This window comes from Ixodes scapularis, unplaced genomic scaffold (assembly GCF_016920785.2).
Source record: "Ixodes scapularis isolate PalLabHiFi unplaced genomic scaffold, ASM1692078v2 PGA_scaffold7__128_contigs__length_106722199, whole genome shotgun sequence".
In the NCBI taxonomy this organism is placed as follows: domain Eukaryota; kingdom Metazoa; phylum Arthropoda; class Arachnida; order Ixodida; family Ixodidae; genus Ixodes; species Ixodes scapularis.
This window is the reverse complement of record NW_024609882.1, coordinates 74237871-74259094: the sequence shown is the minus strand read 5'-3', so window position 1 is coordinate 74259094 and position 21224 is coordinate 74237871. Positions and strand designations below refer to the sequence as shown.

Sequence of the window (21224 nt, the reverse complement as noted above, 5' to 3'; positions counted from 1 at the left end):
TTTTTTATGAAGGATCGCGTTTCCTTAAACCCGTCGGGTGGCATAGCAGACGCAGTACTAAGAGGAGTTGAGTATGCTAAGGTTCCTCTCCGGCCTCCACTGCAGGTGGTTGCAGTTCGTTCACTTCTCAACCGCCTCATTTCTGCCTTGACACAGATGATCTCACTATACGTTACATGGCAGCTCCGAAATCTGGAAGCCCTCATAGATCACCTCCCGAAGCCCTTTCTATTTATTGCTGATTTTAATACCCACCACCATTTGTGGTGTACTTCTGGCCAGGATAATGGTGGCCAAGTCATTTAGCGGCTTTTTCTATCACCCAGACTGTCTTTTCATTAAAAAAAAACCTACTCTTTTTTTCGGTTTGCCCACAACGCATTAGGTCCATCGTCCTTTTATTATTCCGAAAGTATTGACTGATTTACGTCAATCTCAAAGCGCCTTTCAATGTGGAAGTTGGGAAATTCTGATCGGACCTCCTTAAATTAGAATCCGTGCTCGATTCATTTCTGTTTTTCCGAGGATACGCACGCCCTAGTGAACAGAGGACTGTGCATCTACCCAGAAAGTCCTAAACACAAACCGGGGAATATATAGCCGTACAACACTACTTGAAACCGAAAATCGTTTAATAAAATTAGGGCCGAAGTTCGTTGGCGAGAATAAGGCCAAGCTAAATTTATGAACCAAGTACATCTCCTGTATAAATAGCTTGGTCTTGTCTAGGAAAGTGTCTGATTGCTTTAAATGTTAGAGGCGACCACCAGACCTTACATATCCCTCTTTTTGCATCATCATTATCTTAGAACTGAACCAATGTTCTCGGTGAGCATTTTGAGTGCATATAGAGTTCAAGTAACTACAGTGAATAGTTTAGGAAGTTCATTTAAACGTCAAAGAGAGAGCCTGCTTCTCTGTATGTGCTCATGGCGCAGCATAAATTAGGCCATTCGCAATATGTAAACTCGGAGAAGCACTACCACCTAAAAGGTAGTCGCCACCTGGACATGACAGGATCAACTGTGAAATGCTAAATCAGTTGTCCCCCAAACGTGTGAGTAGTTTGTTGTCTTTCCTTAACTTTTTTAAATGCTTCTTATTTTCCTCACTGCCAGAAAATGATACACATAATACATCTGCTGAGAACCAGTAAGAATATCTTTCTAACAATGAACTACATATCTGTTGCTGGCGCAAATTGCTTTGAAAAAGCTCCAAGGATCTCATTAATCCACTCCTCGTGCATTCATAAAGGCAGGTAATATATTTAGCGTTAATCAGTGCGACTTCCGAGCAGGACGTTCTTCTGGTTTTCACCTAGTCCACCTAGAAACATTCAACAACGAAGCGTTTGTGCACCGTCATCACTATGTCTCCGTATTTTTCTATTTTCATGAGGCGTGGAACACGACGCGGCAGTATGAGATACGTAAGGATTTTTGTAAATACGGTTTTCGAGGCCGCATATTACGCATTATTAGAAGTGTTTTGACGAGGTGAATCTTTCAAGTTATGCTAGGTTGCACCTTATCGAATCTGTTTTCCATCAAAGTGGTATTTTCTTGCGAAGGATGTCAGGTGTGACACCCTTTGCAATCAAAATGAGTGACCTGGTAAATATGACAGCACCATCACTATTTTATTTACTACATCTGCACGATGTGCACAGGTCGCTTTCTACTAGCAACTTGTACAGATTTGAGCGGCTGCGGCAACTTACAATCAGTTAAATGAGAAAATATACACAAGAAAAGGGTTTTAAGATTGGCGCTAAAAGGCTGTTCTTAACAGTTTCATTGCGCAATGGGCAGTGTTTAGATTCGATTTTTATTATAAACATAATCGTTATCTTCGCATATTCGACATATTCGTTATTAGGCGTAGTTCTCGATAAAATCCTCACATTTATGCCAACATTAAGGAGTTAAAAAAATACCTGTGCTCCTCACACATTCTTGAAGTCCTTTCACCCATGCCCTTAGTATCGGACCCATGATGCCTATTGCAGATTATATCCTTTGGTACGGTCTCGCCAAGACCATTATACATTGGTTTTTGCATCAGCACGGCAGTCTGTCCCAAATATGTGTGGTTATGGCCATCACCTAGGGCGCAGACATCTCGATGGTAAATTTCACATAACGCCGAGACACACCAAATGGTAGTTGAAAGAAGACAATAACTTAGCCTCTGATATGCATACAAAGTGAATAGTTATCCGTACCAGTCGTTTTCTGCTCTTCAAGCCTTTAGATATCCCTGACGTTTTGAAAACAAAACTGATTATTGATCGACCGCCTATTTTTTTGTGTTGAAAGTTTGAGAACAGCAATGACTCCTTCTCATACGCCGGGTACTATGCCGCCAAACACCGTTATAGTTGCTCCATGTGATTTCTGGACTTTATAGTTATTCTTCACTATGTACACTAAGGATGACTCGCTACTCCTTCTCCAGCAGGCGTTCGCTGCCTCAGAACAGAAATATGGAGATAGCATTCATTTGTATACAAACGGAGAGAGAACATCAACACTTCTAGGGTGCACAGCTTATTCCAATACTTTCAGAAAATCTAAAATATTTTACTTTATGGCTGTCGATTTCACTGCTGAATTGGATAATGTACTTTTGGTTATTCACTGTAAAGTGTTATATTAATATAATATAACGAGTTCCATCAATTCCCAGAGCACTCACACATTCAAATTTCGTTTAGTTGAAGAGCAAGAACCCTCTTTTGCAGCGCGAGCGACTACAGGTAAACGAGGCCCTTCAACTTAGACAGGTCATACCATTCTGCGGGGAGCCCAAAAACATGGGTATTCCAAGCAGGGGTAATGGAATCGGAGACATGCTTGAATTATAGGTAAATGCGCACAAGATAACACACACGCAGAACAATGGCACAATGGCAAAAAATAACTTCTTTTGCACGCTGCCGGTATGCGTGTGTTTCCCTCTGATTCGCCGGTTTAGTTTTCTGTGCGCGCGTTTGCTTGTGTGTTTGTTGGTTTGTGTTTGCTGAGGGTGTGCGTGTGTTCTGAGTGTGTGAGTTATTTCGTGCGCTAAGCCATGAATACTCAACACGCCCAGCCTCCATCTCAGGCGGGTAAATCTCCCGCCTCTCTCATTGAAAGCATTCAACATTTTCTCGGCCGACCCCGCCAGCCTCTAAAGTTAGTTTTCTGGAGTCATTTATTACCTTTAATTAGACATGAGGAAGATACATAGAAAGGGGGGACGGACAACGAAGTCTTCGTTGTCCGTCCCCCCTTTCTATGTATCTTCCTCATGTCTAATTACCGTTACCAACACGCTCGTTTTGTACTTAATTCATTTATTACCTCTTTTACGTTTGACTGGCATATAAAAACAGAAAACAAACTTTGTCATCCAACCTGACTTGGGGATATGGGAGGGTTCACCTAATTTAAATCGCCCTTTTTAAGGTCCTCCTGTGTCATTCAGGAATTCCTCGCTGTCGTCCTACTCATTTTTATTTATTCTGTCGTTGGGTTTGAAAATATCTAAGAAACGTGGGAAAGTATTTACAGTCCGGTATATTTTATGGCACTGCAAATGTATAGATGCTCAACGCGAATTCTCTTTCCCAGGAATTTTATTGATAATCTTTCACTCCAATCCTTTGCCTTACTTAATGAACAAGTTCGAACACCGTTTCAGCATATGTATTACTTGTAAAGTTGACTGTTTATACCAGCTTCTCCGTTTAGCTTCCTCTCAGATGCTTTTAGGGCCTCTTGAAACACTTGCGGTTTTCACACTATATGGCCTGTTGCCCTTCTGCCACCGATGTTTCAATTATGGTCCGATATTGAAGTATTTTATCATATACGTTTACTTTAAGGCACAATCATATACGTTTTCTTTATATCCGAAGACGAACTAAATATTAAAACATAGCTAAGCAAAGCATAATGAAACAAAATGTTAAAAGATATATTTTTTTTCAGCATTATGGTGGAATGAGTATTGGGAATTGCTGGGTGTATTGCACACAACGCCATCACGATTTTCTCTTACCCCCAAAACAATGTGAACGAATATTGAGGGTGGTAAGTCACTTTAAAATTACTTTGTTTTTTGCCTACGATCGGGAATGCAAGTACCATTGATCGGTGATTCTGGATATATCAGATACTTTAAACAATATATTTTCTGCGAGAATCTATTTGTAAATATTTATATCACAGTCAGTTCCCGAACTCCTTGTGGCGCGAACAAAAATGAAAAAAAAAAACTCTTGTAAATATAAGTCAGACGTCAAGGTCATTTAGCATCATTAAAACTGCGCTAAACGTGTATTCAAAGCAAGCACTTGATAGTGTGTAGATACTATCAGCATTATACATAGCATATATTAGCTCAGAAACGGCGAAAATATATTTTTTTCCCAATAGCAGTCCTGGGCGACGTACCAGAAGATGTTTGGTGAACTTCCGCCGTACGGATTTGAGGTTGGTTTAATTATACCTCTATATATATTTCGCTGCAGTGTCCGCTTGTTTCTTGAAGTGTAATATCCACACATAACTCTGCGTTCAGGACGTAGTAAATGCAATAAAATGTTTTGCTTTCTATTCGTTCAAGAGGAGATGGTGAGCTGAGAAATGCAGCCTGCATGTTGGAAGTAAGACATTGCAGAACACAATGTTTCTGCTGATGCGTTTCTTTACTAACATAATAATATACTCGTGGTATTTGGAATTACTATTCAGTAGAACATTTTATCTAATTTAAGGTATCAATCTATCAATAATGTTTTAAACCATTTAAACACCACGCATTCAAAGCAGTCAGAAAAGCAGTAAATAGATAAAATATAACATATTTGCGCCGCACGTGTCAAATGTTTAAGTGCAGCTCTAAATTTGGATAATTTGCACAAATTGGCATTGCTACCATAAGGAAAATGCCATGTGAAAATTTTAAGAGTTTGGGTCAGGACGTGATTACTAAAGATTTGATATTCGTCAGCGCGTGGAGATATATGTTTTGCAGTACAATATTGTGTCACTAAAGCACTGGTTATGGTTAGGTTTCATTCGAATTACCCTTACATTTCCTCCTTGTGAACCTCATATTATACATACATACATCATAGGGACCGGAGGTCCCTGAACACGATCGGTCTTTAACGATACATTTCAAAACAATTCAGCTTAAAAAATAGAACAATTCATTGTCTGGTTTGAGGATAAGCAACAAAGCTACCGCTGCACGAAACCCGCATGCATTCTTGGTGCAGCTTTATATAGATCCCTCTGAGGAGAGCAACCAAATCTTCTCTGTAGAAAACTACAACTGAGCCCTAATGTCTCAGCCGTCTCGTTGAAAAACTAATCAGTCCAGAAAGCGCGTCTGTGAGCGATTAATAACCTGGGTAGAAGTTTTCAACTCAGTCATCCTCCGGCTTACATAAATGATAGCATGAGACCCACAGGCGGAAGCTTCTTTTCATCAAAGCCCTTACAGCATAAAAACCTTAACCGTCTCACGGAAATCAAGTTAGTCATCTTGTGATAAGAGAAATTCGTGTTGCCTTCTTTTTCAACATAAAGCGGTTCGGGCTCGTAATACGAATATCTACCCGCACACAATAGTACAACCACTAGACGTGCAGCAGAAAATAGGCGTTTCATAAACATCAGAGTGAATATTTCTGTAAAATTATCTAAGTGAATAGCATTTGTGCGTGCTAATTACGAACTTTGGGGAGTGATAAAAAGGAGTCGAAGCCGAGTATCGACACAAAACAAGAGCAATGTAAAGATCCTTCGGCTATATATTTTTAGTGTCATCCTTATGCCCGAATCCCCCTAGAAGAACAGCAGAAACAGCCGACATTGACAGGCCTTAAACACGCGAATTAGGCACACCAAGCTATGTTTGGCAGGCTTGCAATCACTCATACTTACACCACGAGCACTGAGAGAGTGCGAGCCTGCCAAAGGTGCCTTCCTGGGCGTGCTGCGCATGTATGAGGATTCTCGCTATCGGCTGTTTCTGTTTGTCGCTGTAGTGGGCATCTGCCATGATGAAACTTACAAGCTTCTATGAGCAAGACATTTGACTGTGTCATGTGAACCCTTGAAATACTCGGCATCGGCATGCGCAAGACAACGCATTGCCATAAATCGTGGGAATTTTGTACTCGCACCTGATAAATTAGGTAGCATACCCGTGACTCTCAATCTCTCTCAGCGTGGTAAACCACATCAGGTTATTAGTTTTTGATTAGGCTAGTTGTACAGCGTGGCAGCGTCTTGTTGCCATCGAAAGTGAAACACGTACGTAAAGAAATCTACGGCGAAGAGCGATGACATATTAGCACGTTCGCCGTTGACATGCGCAAGTGAAAGACCCCGACTATAAAATACATTGTACTAACATTAGCATAAACAATTTATATTGGTTATGTTTTTGCTTACGCTGCTATACTCGGGGACAAATGTTTGAGGCTACGAAATGAGAGCTAGAGGCCAAGGTGTGATATCTTACGGGGGACTACAAAACACAGGTTTCCCAAATTCAGTAATCGCCTCGGCCGCGGAAGCAGTAGCGAAAAGCATTAAGGGTGAGGCGCGGGGAAAAGTACCAATATAGTATAAAAAAGTAGGTCACAGTCATCCCTTATGTGCACCACATGTCACACGGCTTTAAAAGAGCCGCCTCGAAGTTCGGTGTAGATGTGGTTTTCTTGGCACGTAACAAGTTAAGCGGTATTCGCTCTGCAGTACAAAAGCGTGTTAACAAGAAAGAAAAACAAGGGGAGAGGCCGTGCGGCATAAAACACCGCATTGCGTTCGTGCCATGCACCTAGGCTGTAGTATACCATATACCCTACACGTGCTGGAAGGTATACATCGGACAGGCGGGGCGGTGCCTCAACATTCGCCTGCGGGAACACCATATTTCTTTAACAGGAACAGCAAGCTCCCACTTGGCGTTACACAGCAGGGACTGCGCCTGTACACCGTTACTTGACAAGGCCATTGTTTTGTATAAACACAGGGACCAAAAAGCTCGAGATATTGTCGAAGCTCATAGAATAATGAAGGAGGGGCCAGCCTGCATGAGTCAGGCTTCCTTGAATTTGCTCGACAGTGAGGTCGAAATATTAGATCGGGGATGACGCCTACAGAATTGTGTAACATATAACGCCCAGCTTTGTGAGGCGCATGCGCATTTTCATCGTGATTAGAAAGTCGTGTTGTCGTATGTTTTCGTCCTGGGTTCCTGATAATAAACCTTTCAGGTGTTAGTCAGCGCTCGTCCTGTCCAGTTCCTTCCTCTGTCCCTGTAAAATTCGCGCTGTTTCATTATGAACACAAAACAAAGCTTCATTATATACCTTAGGCACGTTAGCAACGAAGAGGTTATTGAAATCGCGAGATTATCTGTGCTTCATTAAGGATACTGTACTTTGTGTACTGCTAAATGCTTAGAAGAAAGAGTCGACACATTCTAGTGGCCATCGCCCACCTAAACATTTCATGGCTGTTGCTAAATCAGAACTAGCATGTTAATCATCACCATGGTCTTCGTTTAAAACGTGTCTCTACGCTTAAAGAAACTGCAGTGTCTTCTAGTGGAAACAAGGAACAGATTGGATACAATGTTCAAACAGTGTGCATGGGCAAACATGTTTTCGGCTCTATACACGCTCTGTCGGAATCTGAAACGAGTGCTGTATTTTCTCTCTTTAATAGGAGATTGGCCAGAGCGTTTCAGTAATAATGTTGACATCCTCATATAATAAATCTGTACTTTTAACGCCACTTTATGTTTTGTCCAAGTAACTGTCGTACCGTAGCAAACTGTACCCTCGGAAAACCGGTATGTTCGTCGTTTGCATGCGTATTGAAGATGAAACTCGGTATGTGCTGCGTCTCACCAAAATGGTGCGTAAAATATACGGAAGTAGACAATTTAGCTGCTTGAAATATTTTCCCGTGAATCACATATATAGTCCGGAAAAAAAAAACGCCGATGTTACGCTTTCGCGTAAAAACCACGACGAACTAATTGCTTAGAAATAAAAGTTTCTTTTAATTTCAGTTTATATTCACTTCAGTATCACTTTCAATACTTCAGAACATTGACTGAAATCGTTAATCACATCATTGAGCAAAATATCAAGCTTCCTCATCATGAGGTTGACGTTTGGGACCTGCGACATCGCCAGCAAAAAAAGCGACCGGGAACTTGCGCCTGGTGCCGTTACACAGCGCCGCGAACAACTGGCATGCGTTCGGTGATCTGCTCGGCACGGCTTTCCTTATATACACCTTAACACTTGGCATCCGGGGGTGCAATTGCTTTGCTCAGAGCGTCTGCTACGACGTTGACGGAGGCTAGCTTGAACACCGCGCCAGAGATGTTACCGCTTCAACGCGTTCATGAAACTGTTCTTGGCGCCGTTCATGCACGACACTAGGGCCATGGACGAAGCAGTGTCTAAGCAAACGGTGCAGCGCAAGTGCTGAGTTTTACATGACGCAACAAACGCAGAAAGCCACTTTAAATACAAGCACGTCTCCAATGAAGAAGCATGGGAAACCGGCCCGCGACGGGCTGTCATTAAACGCATAACGAAGAACCATTTCGTGGTGCCCCTTGTAGCCAAAAAAAGATTACTCCATCTGGCATCTACGGCCCCCGCTGTGCTTACACCTATATATATTTTACCCCCTGCTATGTCGTTGGGGCAAACGCGCACCCAGCCCCGCAGGGGGCACCTGTGAAAGCAGGTGTTTGGAGAGTGGCGTCTCCACGGACCCCGAGCCATGCGGGTTCGCCCGCCCACGTCTGGCTGTGCGTGGCTTTCCCGTGTCTGGGTAAAAGGGCATCCTGGTGGTTCAGCCGAGCCCGGGGTAGGTTTGGACCCTTCGGGGCCCCCCGGGCGAGGCAATACACCACTTCGGCCCCCGCTTCTCATAGACGGGAGTCCTGGTAAGGCCCGGCCAGGATGATTCAGTCTAGTCGCCACTTCTACTATCCCCTCTCTACTTTCACCCTTGTCTTCTCCTCCTTTTCACTCTTCTCATTTCTCTTCTTTCCTTTTTCAACTTCTCTGGCGGCAAGGGCTAACCTTGGGTGGCGACAGACCCCTTGTCCAGAACCACACTTCGGTATAGTTCCTGGGCAGTGCTAATAGCATAACGTTTCCAGCAAAGCCCTTTTTGTTATGGTGCGTTATCTATTCCCTTGTTGGGCTCCGTGGTGGGCGGCACACCACAGGTTCCGAACAAACTTCGCCTCTTATGGCAACCCCCCAAACCAAAACCCCCAGTTCTGGACGTGCCGCTAAGAGGCATCGTCCCGAACGAACTGTCATAGTAAAAGATAAAGATGATGAAACATTTTCCAGATTCATGGTGATTCACTCCGAGGTCCCTGACAAACCTCTCTCTAAGATGTCACCGTTTCTTGTGGCGAAGGTTCTTGACAGCCAGATTGGTGCTGATTACAAGGCAAAGAAACTGCATTCTGGTGATCTTCTTGTAGAAGTTGCCAAAAAGTCCCAGAGCATTACGCTTCTGAAATTGACATCCCTAGGTGACATACAGGTAACAGTGAGCACACATAGAACCCTCAACACCATTCGAGGGGTGATTTCAGAAGATGATCTTCTTTCCAGTAGTGAAGATGAGATCTTGGAAGGCCTGCGGGCATCTAGAGTAGTGGCGGTCAAATGTATTATGAAGAGGCGTGACGGTGCAGAGGTGAGAACTAAACACCTTATCCTGACGTTCGAACGTCACACGCTTCCTGCACTCGTCAAAGCTGGCTACTTGAATTGTCGTGTCAGACCGTACGTCCCGAACCCACAGCGATGCTTCCGTTGCCAGCGTTTTGGTCACGGGTCGCGCAGCTGTCGGGGGAGGGAGACATGTGCAAAGTGTGGGAGCCACGACCATGTGGCCGACGTCTGTGAAGATCCAGTTGCCTGCGCGAATTGCAAGGGTTCTCACCCTGCTTACTCTCGGTCCTGCCCGCAAAGCGACAAGAAAAGGAGATCCTTACCTTACGAGCCAAAGAGAACCTATCGTACCCTGAAGCAAAACAAAGGTTTTCCTTCATTTCTAAAGGTACCTACTCCGACGCGGTGCGCAGGGGCCCTGCACTACGTACGGAGTCCACAGCTACTCAGTTCTCTCTTGAGGACTTGGCAGGCCCCTCTCAGGCCCCGAAACAACCTGCGGGGAAGCAGGGTGCCCCAGGTAACGCTGGGAGCACACAGACTCCCCAGTCGATTCAGGCACGACCTCCGGCTGACCGGCAGCCTCGTGCCAGTAGCTCTTCTCAAGGTGGAGAGCGAGGCCGTCGTTCAAATCCCTCGGAGGCGGCCCGCCTTGTTTCGGAGCAACAGGGCCCACCTGCTGCTCCATCAACGTCAAAAGACGAAAGTGTGAATGTGGGAGGGTCTCGGCCTGGTACGTCGAAGACTTCTTCGGCGGGGTCTGGCCGTGGCCGGAAACTCGTGGTCCAGGTCTCCGACCACGTCGGAACTGGCAAACCTGCGTCCAAGGTTCAGGATGCAGAGGGAGCTGTTGACATTGCCGACTCTTCAGCTCCTTCCTCGGATCAGGAGGACATGGAATGGCAAACTGCTAAATCAAAACAAAAAGGAAAAAAGCCGGTGGTTCCTCCTTAGTGTGTAGCACATGTAGGATTGCTTTAATTCATTTATGAAATCTTTTATCCTTTAAAATGGGCTCTGTAATTCTTCAGTGGAACTGCCGTGGCTTATTCACTAACCTTGCAGATGTTGAGTTCCTTTTAGAAGAGTATAAGGCATCTGCCTTATGCTTGCAGGAAACGCACTTAAATACATCTCACACTAACTTTCTGAGACGCTATAGTGTGTTTCGTAAAGACCGCCCTAGCATGTCCATTTCTTGTGGCGGCGTTGCGATGGTGCTTCCAAAACATATTTCATGTGCAGAGGTTCCGCTTCAGACGCCACTCGAAGCTATCGCTGTTCGTCTCTTGTTGCATAAAGCCATAACTGTATGTTCAGTGTATTTTCCACCTTCTCTTTCTTTGAAGCGACAAGATCTCGACTCTCTTTTAAGCCAGCTTCCAGAGCCCTTTCTTTTACTCGGTGATTTTAATGCACATAGTACCCTCTGGGGAAGTGATCATACAGATACACGTGGAAAGATAATCGAATCCATATTATTTTCACAGTCATTATGCATTTTTAATACTGGCCATCCTACATATTTTAGTCCTTCATCCTTGTCATCTACATGCATCGATCTTTCTATTGGCAGCGCAGATTTACTGCCCGATTTTTCATGGACTGTTGATCACAATCCCCATGGAAGTGACCACTTCCCCATTATTTTAAAATGTAACGACACTCTGCAGTCTTCACCTACGTGCCATCCACGCTGGAAGTTTGAAAAAGCAGACTGGAGCCTTTTTAAGCAGTCATCACTCCTGGCCTGTTCTCGCCTCGATCAGCTTTCGATTGATGAGCTCAGCCATCTTTTAACATCTCATATTCTCACTGCAGCGTCACTCTCAATCCCTCGGTCATCTGGACTGCTCCCTAGACGACCGAAGCCATGGTGGAATGAAGACTGTAAAGAGAGTGGCAAACAGCAAAACAAAGCTTGGAGTGTTCTAAGACGTTATCCAACTCGGGACAACCTGATATCTTTCCGAAAAATGAAAGCTCGTGCTAGGTACATTCGTCGGAAAGCGAAACGCGAGAGCTGGCAAAAATATGCGTCCTCTATCAGTAGTAGTACTTCTTCCAAGGAAGTATGGGACAGAATTCATAAAGTAAATGGCTCATATCATGCTTTCACTATTCCACTTCTTTCCAGAAATGGAAAATGCCCAACCAATCTTGAAGAGCAGGGCAACATCCTTGGCGAGCATTTTGAATTCATTTCCAGCTCGCAGCATTACTCGCCTGCTTTTCTGCAACAAAAAAGGAAAGCCTAAAGTATGGTACTGAAAACATCTGGTGGTGAACGCGAAGCTTATAATGCCCCCTTTACCTTACACGAACTGAACATAGTGCTCCAAAACTGTAAGTCATCGGCTCCTGGTCCAGATGGTATTCATTATTATATGCTTCAACATCTCCATCCTTCCACACTTAATATTGTTTTATACCTTTTTAATCGTATTTGGTTTGAGGGCTACTTTCCATTGGACTGGAGAATGGCAACAATCATACCCATACTCAAGCCCGGTAACGATCCATCCTGTGCAGCTAGTTATAGGCCTATCGCTTTGACTAGCTGCTTTGGAAAGACTCTTGAACGAATAATTAACAAAAGATTGATGTATTTCCTTGAACTAAATAGACATCTAGATGTGAACCAATGCGGCTATCGTTCGTCTCGGTCCACTCTTGACCATTTAGTACGGCTGGAGACAGTCGTGCGTGAGGCCTTCGTTCATAGACAACATTGCCTATCTGTATTTTTTGACCTCGAAAAAGCCTACGATACAGCCTGGCGTTTTGGTACACTGAGAGACTTGTATGATATGGGTATCCGTGGTCGAATGCTTCGTACCATTGAGAGCTACCTCAGCAGGCGCACCTTTCGTGTTCAGATAGGAACAGCTTTATCTAAAGTGTTTGTCCAGGAAAATGGCGTCCCTCAGGGAGGCGTTCTTAGTGTCACTTTGTATATTGTCAAAATGAACTCCCTTGCATTGGCTATCCCCACATCGGTGCAATATGCACTCTATGTAGACGACCTTCAGATCTGTGTCGTCTTGCAATCTGTCACTGTGTGAGCGACGAATTCAGCTAACTATCAATAAGCTATCAACCTGGGCCAATCAAAATGGGTTTAAGTTTTCCTCAGATAAAACAGTTTGTGTGTGCTTTTCTCGGAAACGCGGACTACTTCCAGAACCTGTTCTTGCACTAAACAACTCCACAATTTCTGTGAATGGCGAGTACAAGTTTCTGGGTCTTACATTTGACAGCAAACTAACCTTTGGTGCCCATATTAAGAATCTAAGATTAAAATCTTACAAATCACTTAATATTCTTAAAGTCCTGTCCCACCGATCCTGGGGTTCTGACCGGACGTGCCTTTTGAGGATATATCGCTCGATAGTGCGATCACGACTGGACTATGGCAGTATTGTTTACGGTTCAGCTAGGCCTTCCATTCTAAAAATGCTGGACCCTATTCATCATCTTGGATTGCGATTGGCGACGTGTGCCTTTCGCACGTCTCCTGTGCCAAGTCTGTATGCAGAGGCCAACGAGCTGTCTCTTGAGAAGAGAAGATTTTCTCTGGGCTTTTTGTATTCCCTGAGAGTCAGGTCCATCTCTGATCACCCTGCGCGAATGGCTGTGGAAGACATGCGCTCTGAAAGGGTGTTTCAAAACAAAGCCACAATTGTGCCTCCCTTCTCTGAGATTGAAAAGTGCCAGTGTGAACATGGGACTCGATTGGAAGCCCCCGGTAGTGCAGTCTACTGTTGCGGGAGCACCGTGGGAGCAACCTGTCATTAAGTGTGACCTTTCACTCACGCGATACAAGAAAGCTGATACTCCTAATGGTGTGTTTCTTCAGGAATTCTTAGCACTGCAATGTCAGTATTCCGAATATGTAAGCTTCTACACAGATGGTACAAAGACGGAATCTGCTGCTGGGTGTTCCATGATTGGCCCAACAGTTCAGCTTGTTAGGCGAATCAACTCCTCTGCTTCTATTTTTACAGCGGAGCTCTATGGTCTGCTTCTTACCATAGGCTTCATACTTGATAAAAAGCTCTCTCGCTCCATCGTATACACAGACTCCCTCAGTGCATTGCATGCACTGTCTTCACTAACACCCCTCAAGCACTTCCTGCTCCTTGAACTGCGAAATAAGGTTGTTGCTGCCTCAAGACAGGGATACGAGATTGTGTTTTGCTGGATTCCCAGCCACGTGGGCATTCCGGGCAATGAGGCAGCAGATCGCGCAGCAAGTACTTGTGTAAAACGAATAGTTGACCTCGACAGCATTCCTTATACAGACTACAAAGGCCTTCTCAGGCGTCACGTTAAGTGCAAATGGCAGGCTGAATGGGACCAAGAAATCGGCAACAAGTTGCACATGATCAAACCTCTTTTGAGCGAATGGCAGAGTGCACGCCACCAGGAACGCTTTTTTGAGGTTGTCCTTTGCCGGCTCAGGATTGGTCACACTCATCTGACTCATGGCTACCTCCTTCGTGGGGAAGATGCTCCCACTTGTGAGCAGTGTGACAATGCCTTAAGCATTCTTCATATTCTAGTTGAATGTCCTGCTTATCATGAACAACGGCTTTTGTATTTTTCGCAGCTGTATCAAGAACAAGTTCCACTACACCCAGCTCTGCTCTTAAGTGTTGATTCTCTTGTGACACATACTAATGTTTTCAAATTTTTAGATAGTATCGGCCTTCTGCACCGATTGTAGCTTTCTTAACCTACAGATCATGCCCATCACCCTTTTACCTTTTGGTACCCCATTACCATCTTTTATCTAATCACTGGCTACTACAGCCTCTTTTTTCTCTCCAAACCTTTTCCAGCAATAGTCTCGTTTTTGGCGCTCTATGGCCTTAGTAGCTTTTGCGCCATAAACACCAAATCAACCAACCAACCAACGCGCACCCAGAGCGCAGATAAAAGCTGATTACGTGCACTCTTCACTTATGAAATGCCACTGAATGTTGTTCGTGAATATATATAGCGCTTTATTACTGAATGGGTTAATCAAGCTGCACCATTTGATTTGAAATAATCTTTGCATTATTTGCTTTCACACCTAGGTTTATAATCCTTAAAAAATCCTTCCACATACGTAGGAAGTTAGGCTTCGTCATTCGAGCTGAAGCTTAATTTGGGAGCAAGCTCAATCGGGGGCCATTTATCTGCTGCGGTAGCCGCCAGTGTGTCACTTTTATAACGATAGCTGTTAGTGAAAACCTCCCGAAGAAAATGCATCGTTGTCCTTTAAGGTCATTCCAGGTGACTTCGGAAGACGTCACATAACCGATCCCAGCAGAAGCCGCTGAGTTTATACAATGGTTCCTGAAACGCGTCTCCGACTTCTGTATTTACCGCGTCCAAAATAGTGGTCCCTCTATTTTTGCCTGATGACGTCATAGAAGTGTCATGCCATAGCCTTCCATATACTGAAAAAGCCTGGCATAATTCCAGGAGAAGCAGCCGCTGAAATGGAAAAGGTGGTGGGGCAGACAACACATTAGAAGAGAGCCAAGTGACTGGCGCCCCGCTGCGGGGAGACGCCAAAACACGTCTCATGATCGAACAAGTGTGTTTCAGATCCTCGCCGCTCCAAAAGTCTGTGCGCTGACGTCCAGGTTCCTATTTCAAGCTCTGCTACAAGACCCTGGCCAACGTTACTAAAACACTCAGTTGGGAAACTCCCATAGAGACAGCTTTGAAAAAGTGGCCCCAATCTGTCTCCGAGCACCGAGCTAATGACGAACACAACGCCACCATTTCTCCCGCAGCGGCCTCTCGAAGAACTGCACGTGACTTCTATTTTGGCTTAGGAACAGATACAGCGGTAGAGGTTACAGGGGTGCCACCCCCGTCTCCCCGGCGGACGCGCCGCGTTCAGCTACTGACGTTAAAATGCACCTAGGTCAGGACGTGCTACCTGAAAGGCCCGCTGAGGCATGGTTGTATGAAAACAATATTAATTGTTCCGCAAAACCTTGCGAACTAAAGATGATAAAAACATCATGCGCCCATCATTTGGTACTAAACGCCAATAAATTCCATACAAAAAGAGTCTTTTCCGTTTGTTTTTACGCAAAAATAGGCTTTCAAAAAGCTCAAGGGGACCACAGTACAGACAAACGATAAAGAGGGGCGCTGTTGTCGCAGTTAGCTCGGTCTCGGTGGACGCCAGCGGCCCAGGTTTCGACGGCGAGTTTCCCAACTGAGTGTTTTAGTAACGTTGACCCTGGCGCTCCAAATCTGCGACCGGCCACTCTATTGCTCCGTCGTCGAACTACCATGCTTCGTGTTTATAGAGAAATCTATGGTCATGTCACTAGCGATCCTGGTGGCGTGCCAAATAGTGTGGCGCATGCGGCAGACGTCTGTCCTGCTGCAGGTCGCTCTCAAGCGTGGGATCCCGCGGAAGCTTCGGCAGTCATAAGTTGGGACTCCTTGACGACAGCGACACTCACCTTAAATTGCGCTACTTGCAGCTTCTCATTAGCATTTCTACGACCAACCGTTAGGATCGCGACGTGGAAGTGTATGACACTTCGTGTTCTGTGACATCATATGGTGTCAATTTGGGACCACCTTTGATGTATGGGCAGCTTAGCACGCCTGCACCCCAGTCGACGACGCACTCCAGGCACTATTGTTTATACCAAAACAAAAATGTCCTTCTGTCGAGTCGGATTCTAACAAGTGACCTATGAATCTTGGCAATATTTTCCCCCACCATCAACTGCCTCATCATCTGAGCTATCTACGGTTATTACTTTTGTTTATTTCTCATGTTCTACAAACAGTAGAATGCACTCAATCGAAACACTATAAAATGGACTATGTCACTTGACTTTCTTTATTTGGTCTTATCTTAGATACAGAATATTTTTTGGCTGATGATAATAATTGTCTGCTTTCTGTCAGCTTCTCAAAAGCAGTCAAATGTTCCGTCTTAGGATAGAGTTACCGGTACATGACTGTTATCATAAGCAGACTTTCAATAAAGTAACTGCGTTCCTAGCGAACCTTTAAGTGTGCATGACCGTATACTGCCACCCTGCTACTCCCGATGGACGCACAGATTTCGGAAAGTTAAAGGCACCATACATCCCATTTCTCTCTACCTTTTATAACGCTCCGGTGTCTCGTGAGTGTCGAGCATACACTTGACGCCTTAGCAAGGCAAAACGTAGTGAGTGCGTGCTCGAGGTCGGCTCTCAAAAGGGACACAGTGTGGTTTCCGCCTTGTGAGTGACCGCACAACGTGTTGGCTGTAGAATACCACCAGGCAGACAAGGTCTGCAGCTCTGCCCTCCCAAACGTCATCACTAGAGGATCCACGCAGAGCCGACAACCTTGTGTCAGCATCGTGGACAACGCGTATTGAAGGGTCTCGCTCAAAACGAAGCAACGCTAGCACGTCGTTACGCCAAGGCGATGGCGTCTGCCGCTTCACGGATGATCTGATCGAGCTTTAATGTGTATATCGCTTCGGGCGGGAAAGGGGCACACTAAAGATGACGTAACGCGCAGACCTTATCTTCTATGTGGTATTGTAGCTAGTTCACACCACGTTCTGCCGGCGCGTGCGCAGTACCATCCGGGCACACGAACTTGCACACCCTGTGCCTTGATTTCAGAGAGTTTCGTAGCCGATCCGAAGGAGAATTTCAGTTGCAATTCACTGAGAGGCTTGTTGTAAGCAATGTAGGGAGAACTATCGCGAGAAAAATAAAGAACACAAGCAAAAATGGTCCGATAATTCACAAAAAGACGCTCGAAGGGCAACGCAGAGACGACAACGGCGTCTCAAGGATAGCTATTTACGCAAGCGGCGAGCTGAGTTGCAGTGACACACAATAGGTAGAAGCATACCTGCACTCGACATTTTCCAGCCGCTTGGACTCCTGCTTGCAGGCACGTCCTGGCGCTGAAACCGGTGTCAGGCTGTGTATCTTACTACAGGTTTGACTTGAGTTGGTTGGTAGATAATGAATAGGGTCAGCTGAACAGTTACAAATTAGAAGAACCGAGAGAAAAATTGGTTACTGTTCAGCTGACCCTACTCAATGTGTATCGCACGTTGGGGTGTGCGATTCCCACTAAGCCGCTCCGTAGAAATTGCTTATTACAATTCATTATGATCAATTATGATATTGTAGAAATACGTACGACAAACTGTGTCATGTGTATATTTTGTGTACTCATGCGTTGCCTGCTGTGTGTTATTCATGCTCTTCATGTTAGATGTTGGCTTCACCCGTGTGTATCTGTATGTCCGCGTAAGCGTTCTGCCCACGTGTACATCCGCGCCAGCAGAACGCTTTTTGCATAAAATCCACACCTTAGAACGCATTCTTTGTTAAAAGTGATATAGCCCAAACGAAACCTCAAAAACCCCAACATCGAAATTTAATATCTTGTAATAACCCTATTAACATGTTTACCACTCACGCAGTTCTGCAGCGAAAGACTCGAAAAGAGCATGAAGTACTGGGCTGATTCCTGGAAGACATTGCAAGCAAAAGTGAAAAGAACTATGTGCCCAGGAGAAAAAGAAACGGCTAAATAATCCCCAGGCTCCAAGGGAAGCAAAAAGTATCAGTAATATATGTCATTCTTCGAAAGGTGTATTTTTTTTATAATATGATGCGAAATCATAAAATTAATTAAAAAAGTACAAGTTTCTGTGGTGTATTGTTTGTTTTGTCTTTTATGACGGTTTTGTCTATGATGTTGTAAACCAAGTGGTTGTCCGTGTATTTGAGCACGGCTGTACCAGAATCAGAGTAGTATAACAGCCAGGAATTTTCACCCTTTTTTATATGCTATGAATGTGCTCAAGGAGAGCCTGACTTTCAACTTTAATGAAAATAATGATACCGTCAAATTACAGTCCTAATGGTGATCACTGTATGGTCACTCATAAGACCACCCTCACTACGTCTCACGGCACTAGACTCTCTGCAATATCCGACCACAAGACACCTGAAAGCATTTAACATGAACTCTCATATTCGGCCACGTTTTGGGGGTCCTAGACTCTGCTCTTACGGTTTCAAATACACCACATTTTGTATTTTATATAAAAAGAACAGTCATCGGACCACACTAACTCATTAAAAATCACGACTTCCTGACACACTGAGCACAAACTTATTTGTACTTCCGATTATCAACGCTCATGGAAACCTTTGGATGGTCATCGCTGCGTGCCACTTCATTTGTTTCGCAGTAACGGCTGCTATCGCCAAAGGCAACGCACATAGAAAGCCATGATCTTCATTGAAGGAGTACTTCGACATGGGTAACACTCGTCCTGCTCAGCGACAGTAGCTTACAGGGCATTTCTTTCTCACATGCTCAAAGATGCGCTCTTGGTATACAATGGTGTCCACAGAACCAGGTCGAGCGCCCGTATACGGAAAAATAAGCTCAAAGAATCCTTTCACCGTGCCCTTGCTGGAGTAACCTTCGTGTGCATTTTTTTCCCGGACCTCAAAAACTGGAAAATTATGCACCCATTTGTCGCCTACAATTATAACACCTATGTACAGAGTACGGTGGATACTCCGTTTAAAAAACTACCTAGGGACGGTAACCTACCAATGCGCTGAATTCAGTAATATATCCGTCACCCTCCGAGCATCGCAGCATAACTTTAGACGAGTACTTTAAAACACTTCATTTTCGCGAATTGGTCGCAGAGGACCTAATCGCGGCGATTGAATTTCGCGAATTCCAGAAGCCAGCATTGAAACACTTTAGGACCGATATTTTCGCGTGTCCTTAAATTTCATCGAATTTTTCAATTCGCCGAAATTAAGCGCTCGTGAACATAAATAATTTTACAGTATATAAAATACTCAGGAAACACCCGTGAACTCGCACAATGTTAAAAAAATTAGCATCAGCACCGGCGTAATTGGTGTTACTACCTTCGACACTAAGATATTATCTTTGAATCTGGAGAATTGGTAATTCTTTCTTTAAAATAACGGCAACCAGGGTGCTATAAAAATATAAACTGCGTGGTCCCCTACAAAGTACGAAATCAGACGTCGGTGAATTGCGTCGTCAAACCTTTATAAGTTCCTTTGTATCGCCGACGTCGCTCCCGAGAAGTGCCTCATGTTGGCCGGTTGATACCATTCACATTCGTTGACTGACGATTGTAAGAATTTACTGGCCAGGAGGCCCCACTTCACACGCTGAAGGGGGGGGGGGGAGACAAAGAGGGCATGGGAGGGTACTTAAAGAACACCGACGTAACGTTTATCATGTTCAAACTGGCTATCGTCGTCATATATTTTATATTCATTTATTTTCGCTCACTCGAGAGTTTGCGCCTCTCCTTTAGTTTTCTCGAGAGCAGTCACGGAATAAATCTATCAAAGTAAATGCCCCTCTTTGTCCTAGAAACTTATATTTACTCGTCTGGCTCGTTTCAAAGCAGCATTCTGACCTTTTGAAACGAATCGTTCTTGCCCTGGTATAGTGGTAGGAACTATTTGGGTCAGAAGTGGCAGCCATCGCCAACATATAGTCGTTTCCGAACAGCCCATCTCGCCTTAGGAAACACGCCACACGCATGCTGCTAACCTGAGTGAGGGACGTTTTCACACCAGCAACCGATGCACTTTGACGATACTCTGAAGACACTTTGACGACACCAGTACACGTCAGTAACCTGTAGTATTAGATGGGTCTAGGACATTTTAGCGCAAAGTAAGAATACAGGGTGCAAACATACTGGTATGCGCTCGCATTTTTATTAACGCAGCCGCTGTGCTTGAAATCCAATATTCATTAGGCCAGAAGTTGTTTACGGTGGTTGAAGAGCTTAGATTTAGCGAATGTGTTCAGCGTGATGTCGTCACAAATGACGAGATGACAAAAAAGGAATAACTGAGGAAACTGAAACGTTTAATTGAGCGAACTTCTGCGGAAAACAAAAAGGAAACAGAGGATAAAACAGAGTGTCGCTGGCGTCGAAGTCGGCGTAACAGCAGGACCGAACGATGGGGCGAGGCTGACTGCGGATGGCCAGGCGGAGCTTTTTATGTACACGCGTGGGCTTCCGGATCATTCGGCGTAGAGCATTCGGCGCCTAGAACATTCGGACCTCGAATACGCAGCAGGGTTCTCTCCGCTGCCAGGAATCGAATTTGGCCTTTTTCGTGGGAACCAAGCACGATAACCGTTAGACCACGGGCGCTTTTTTTTTCGTTATTGCCTGCTTTGAGATTTGTACAATAGGAGATATACGAAAGAGAGGTTAAAAACACGTCAGCCGTAACTTGACTACCATGGCACCATTAAAATACTTCCAGACAGACACAATCAGCAGGATTGGGCAAACAATCTGGCTGTTCAAGCTGTGCCCGGAACACTTCACGCACGCCGGCAAAACTTTCAACAATATATTCATGCGCAAAGCGGACTGTTCTATCAGCGTGATTTACGCCGACTCTTATTTTCC

The 21224-nt window shown here is 44.7% G+C and overlaps 1 protein-coding gene across 1 annotated transcript in view; it reads left to right on the top strand.

Moving 5' to 3' along the window:
* LOC120842841 overlaps positions 1 to 18314 on the top strand; it is a 53850-nt gene extending 35536 nt beyond the window's left edge. Inside the window, exons 3-5 of the mRNA XM_040214027.1 lie at positions 3978 to 4079; positions 4425 to 4481; positions 18201 to 18314. Coding sequence (XP_040069961.1) covers positions 3978 to 4079; positions 4425 to 4481; positions 18201 to 18314 — 273 coding nt within the window. The remainder of the gene's footprint in view (positions 1 to 3977; positions 4080 to 4424; positions 4482 to 18200) is intronic.
* Positions 18315 to 21224: the final 2910 nt, after the last annotated feature.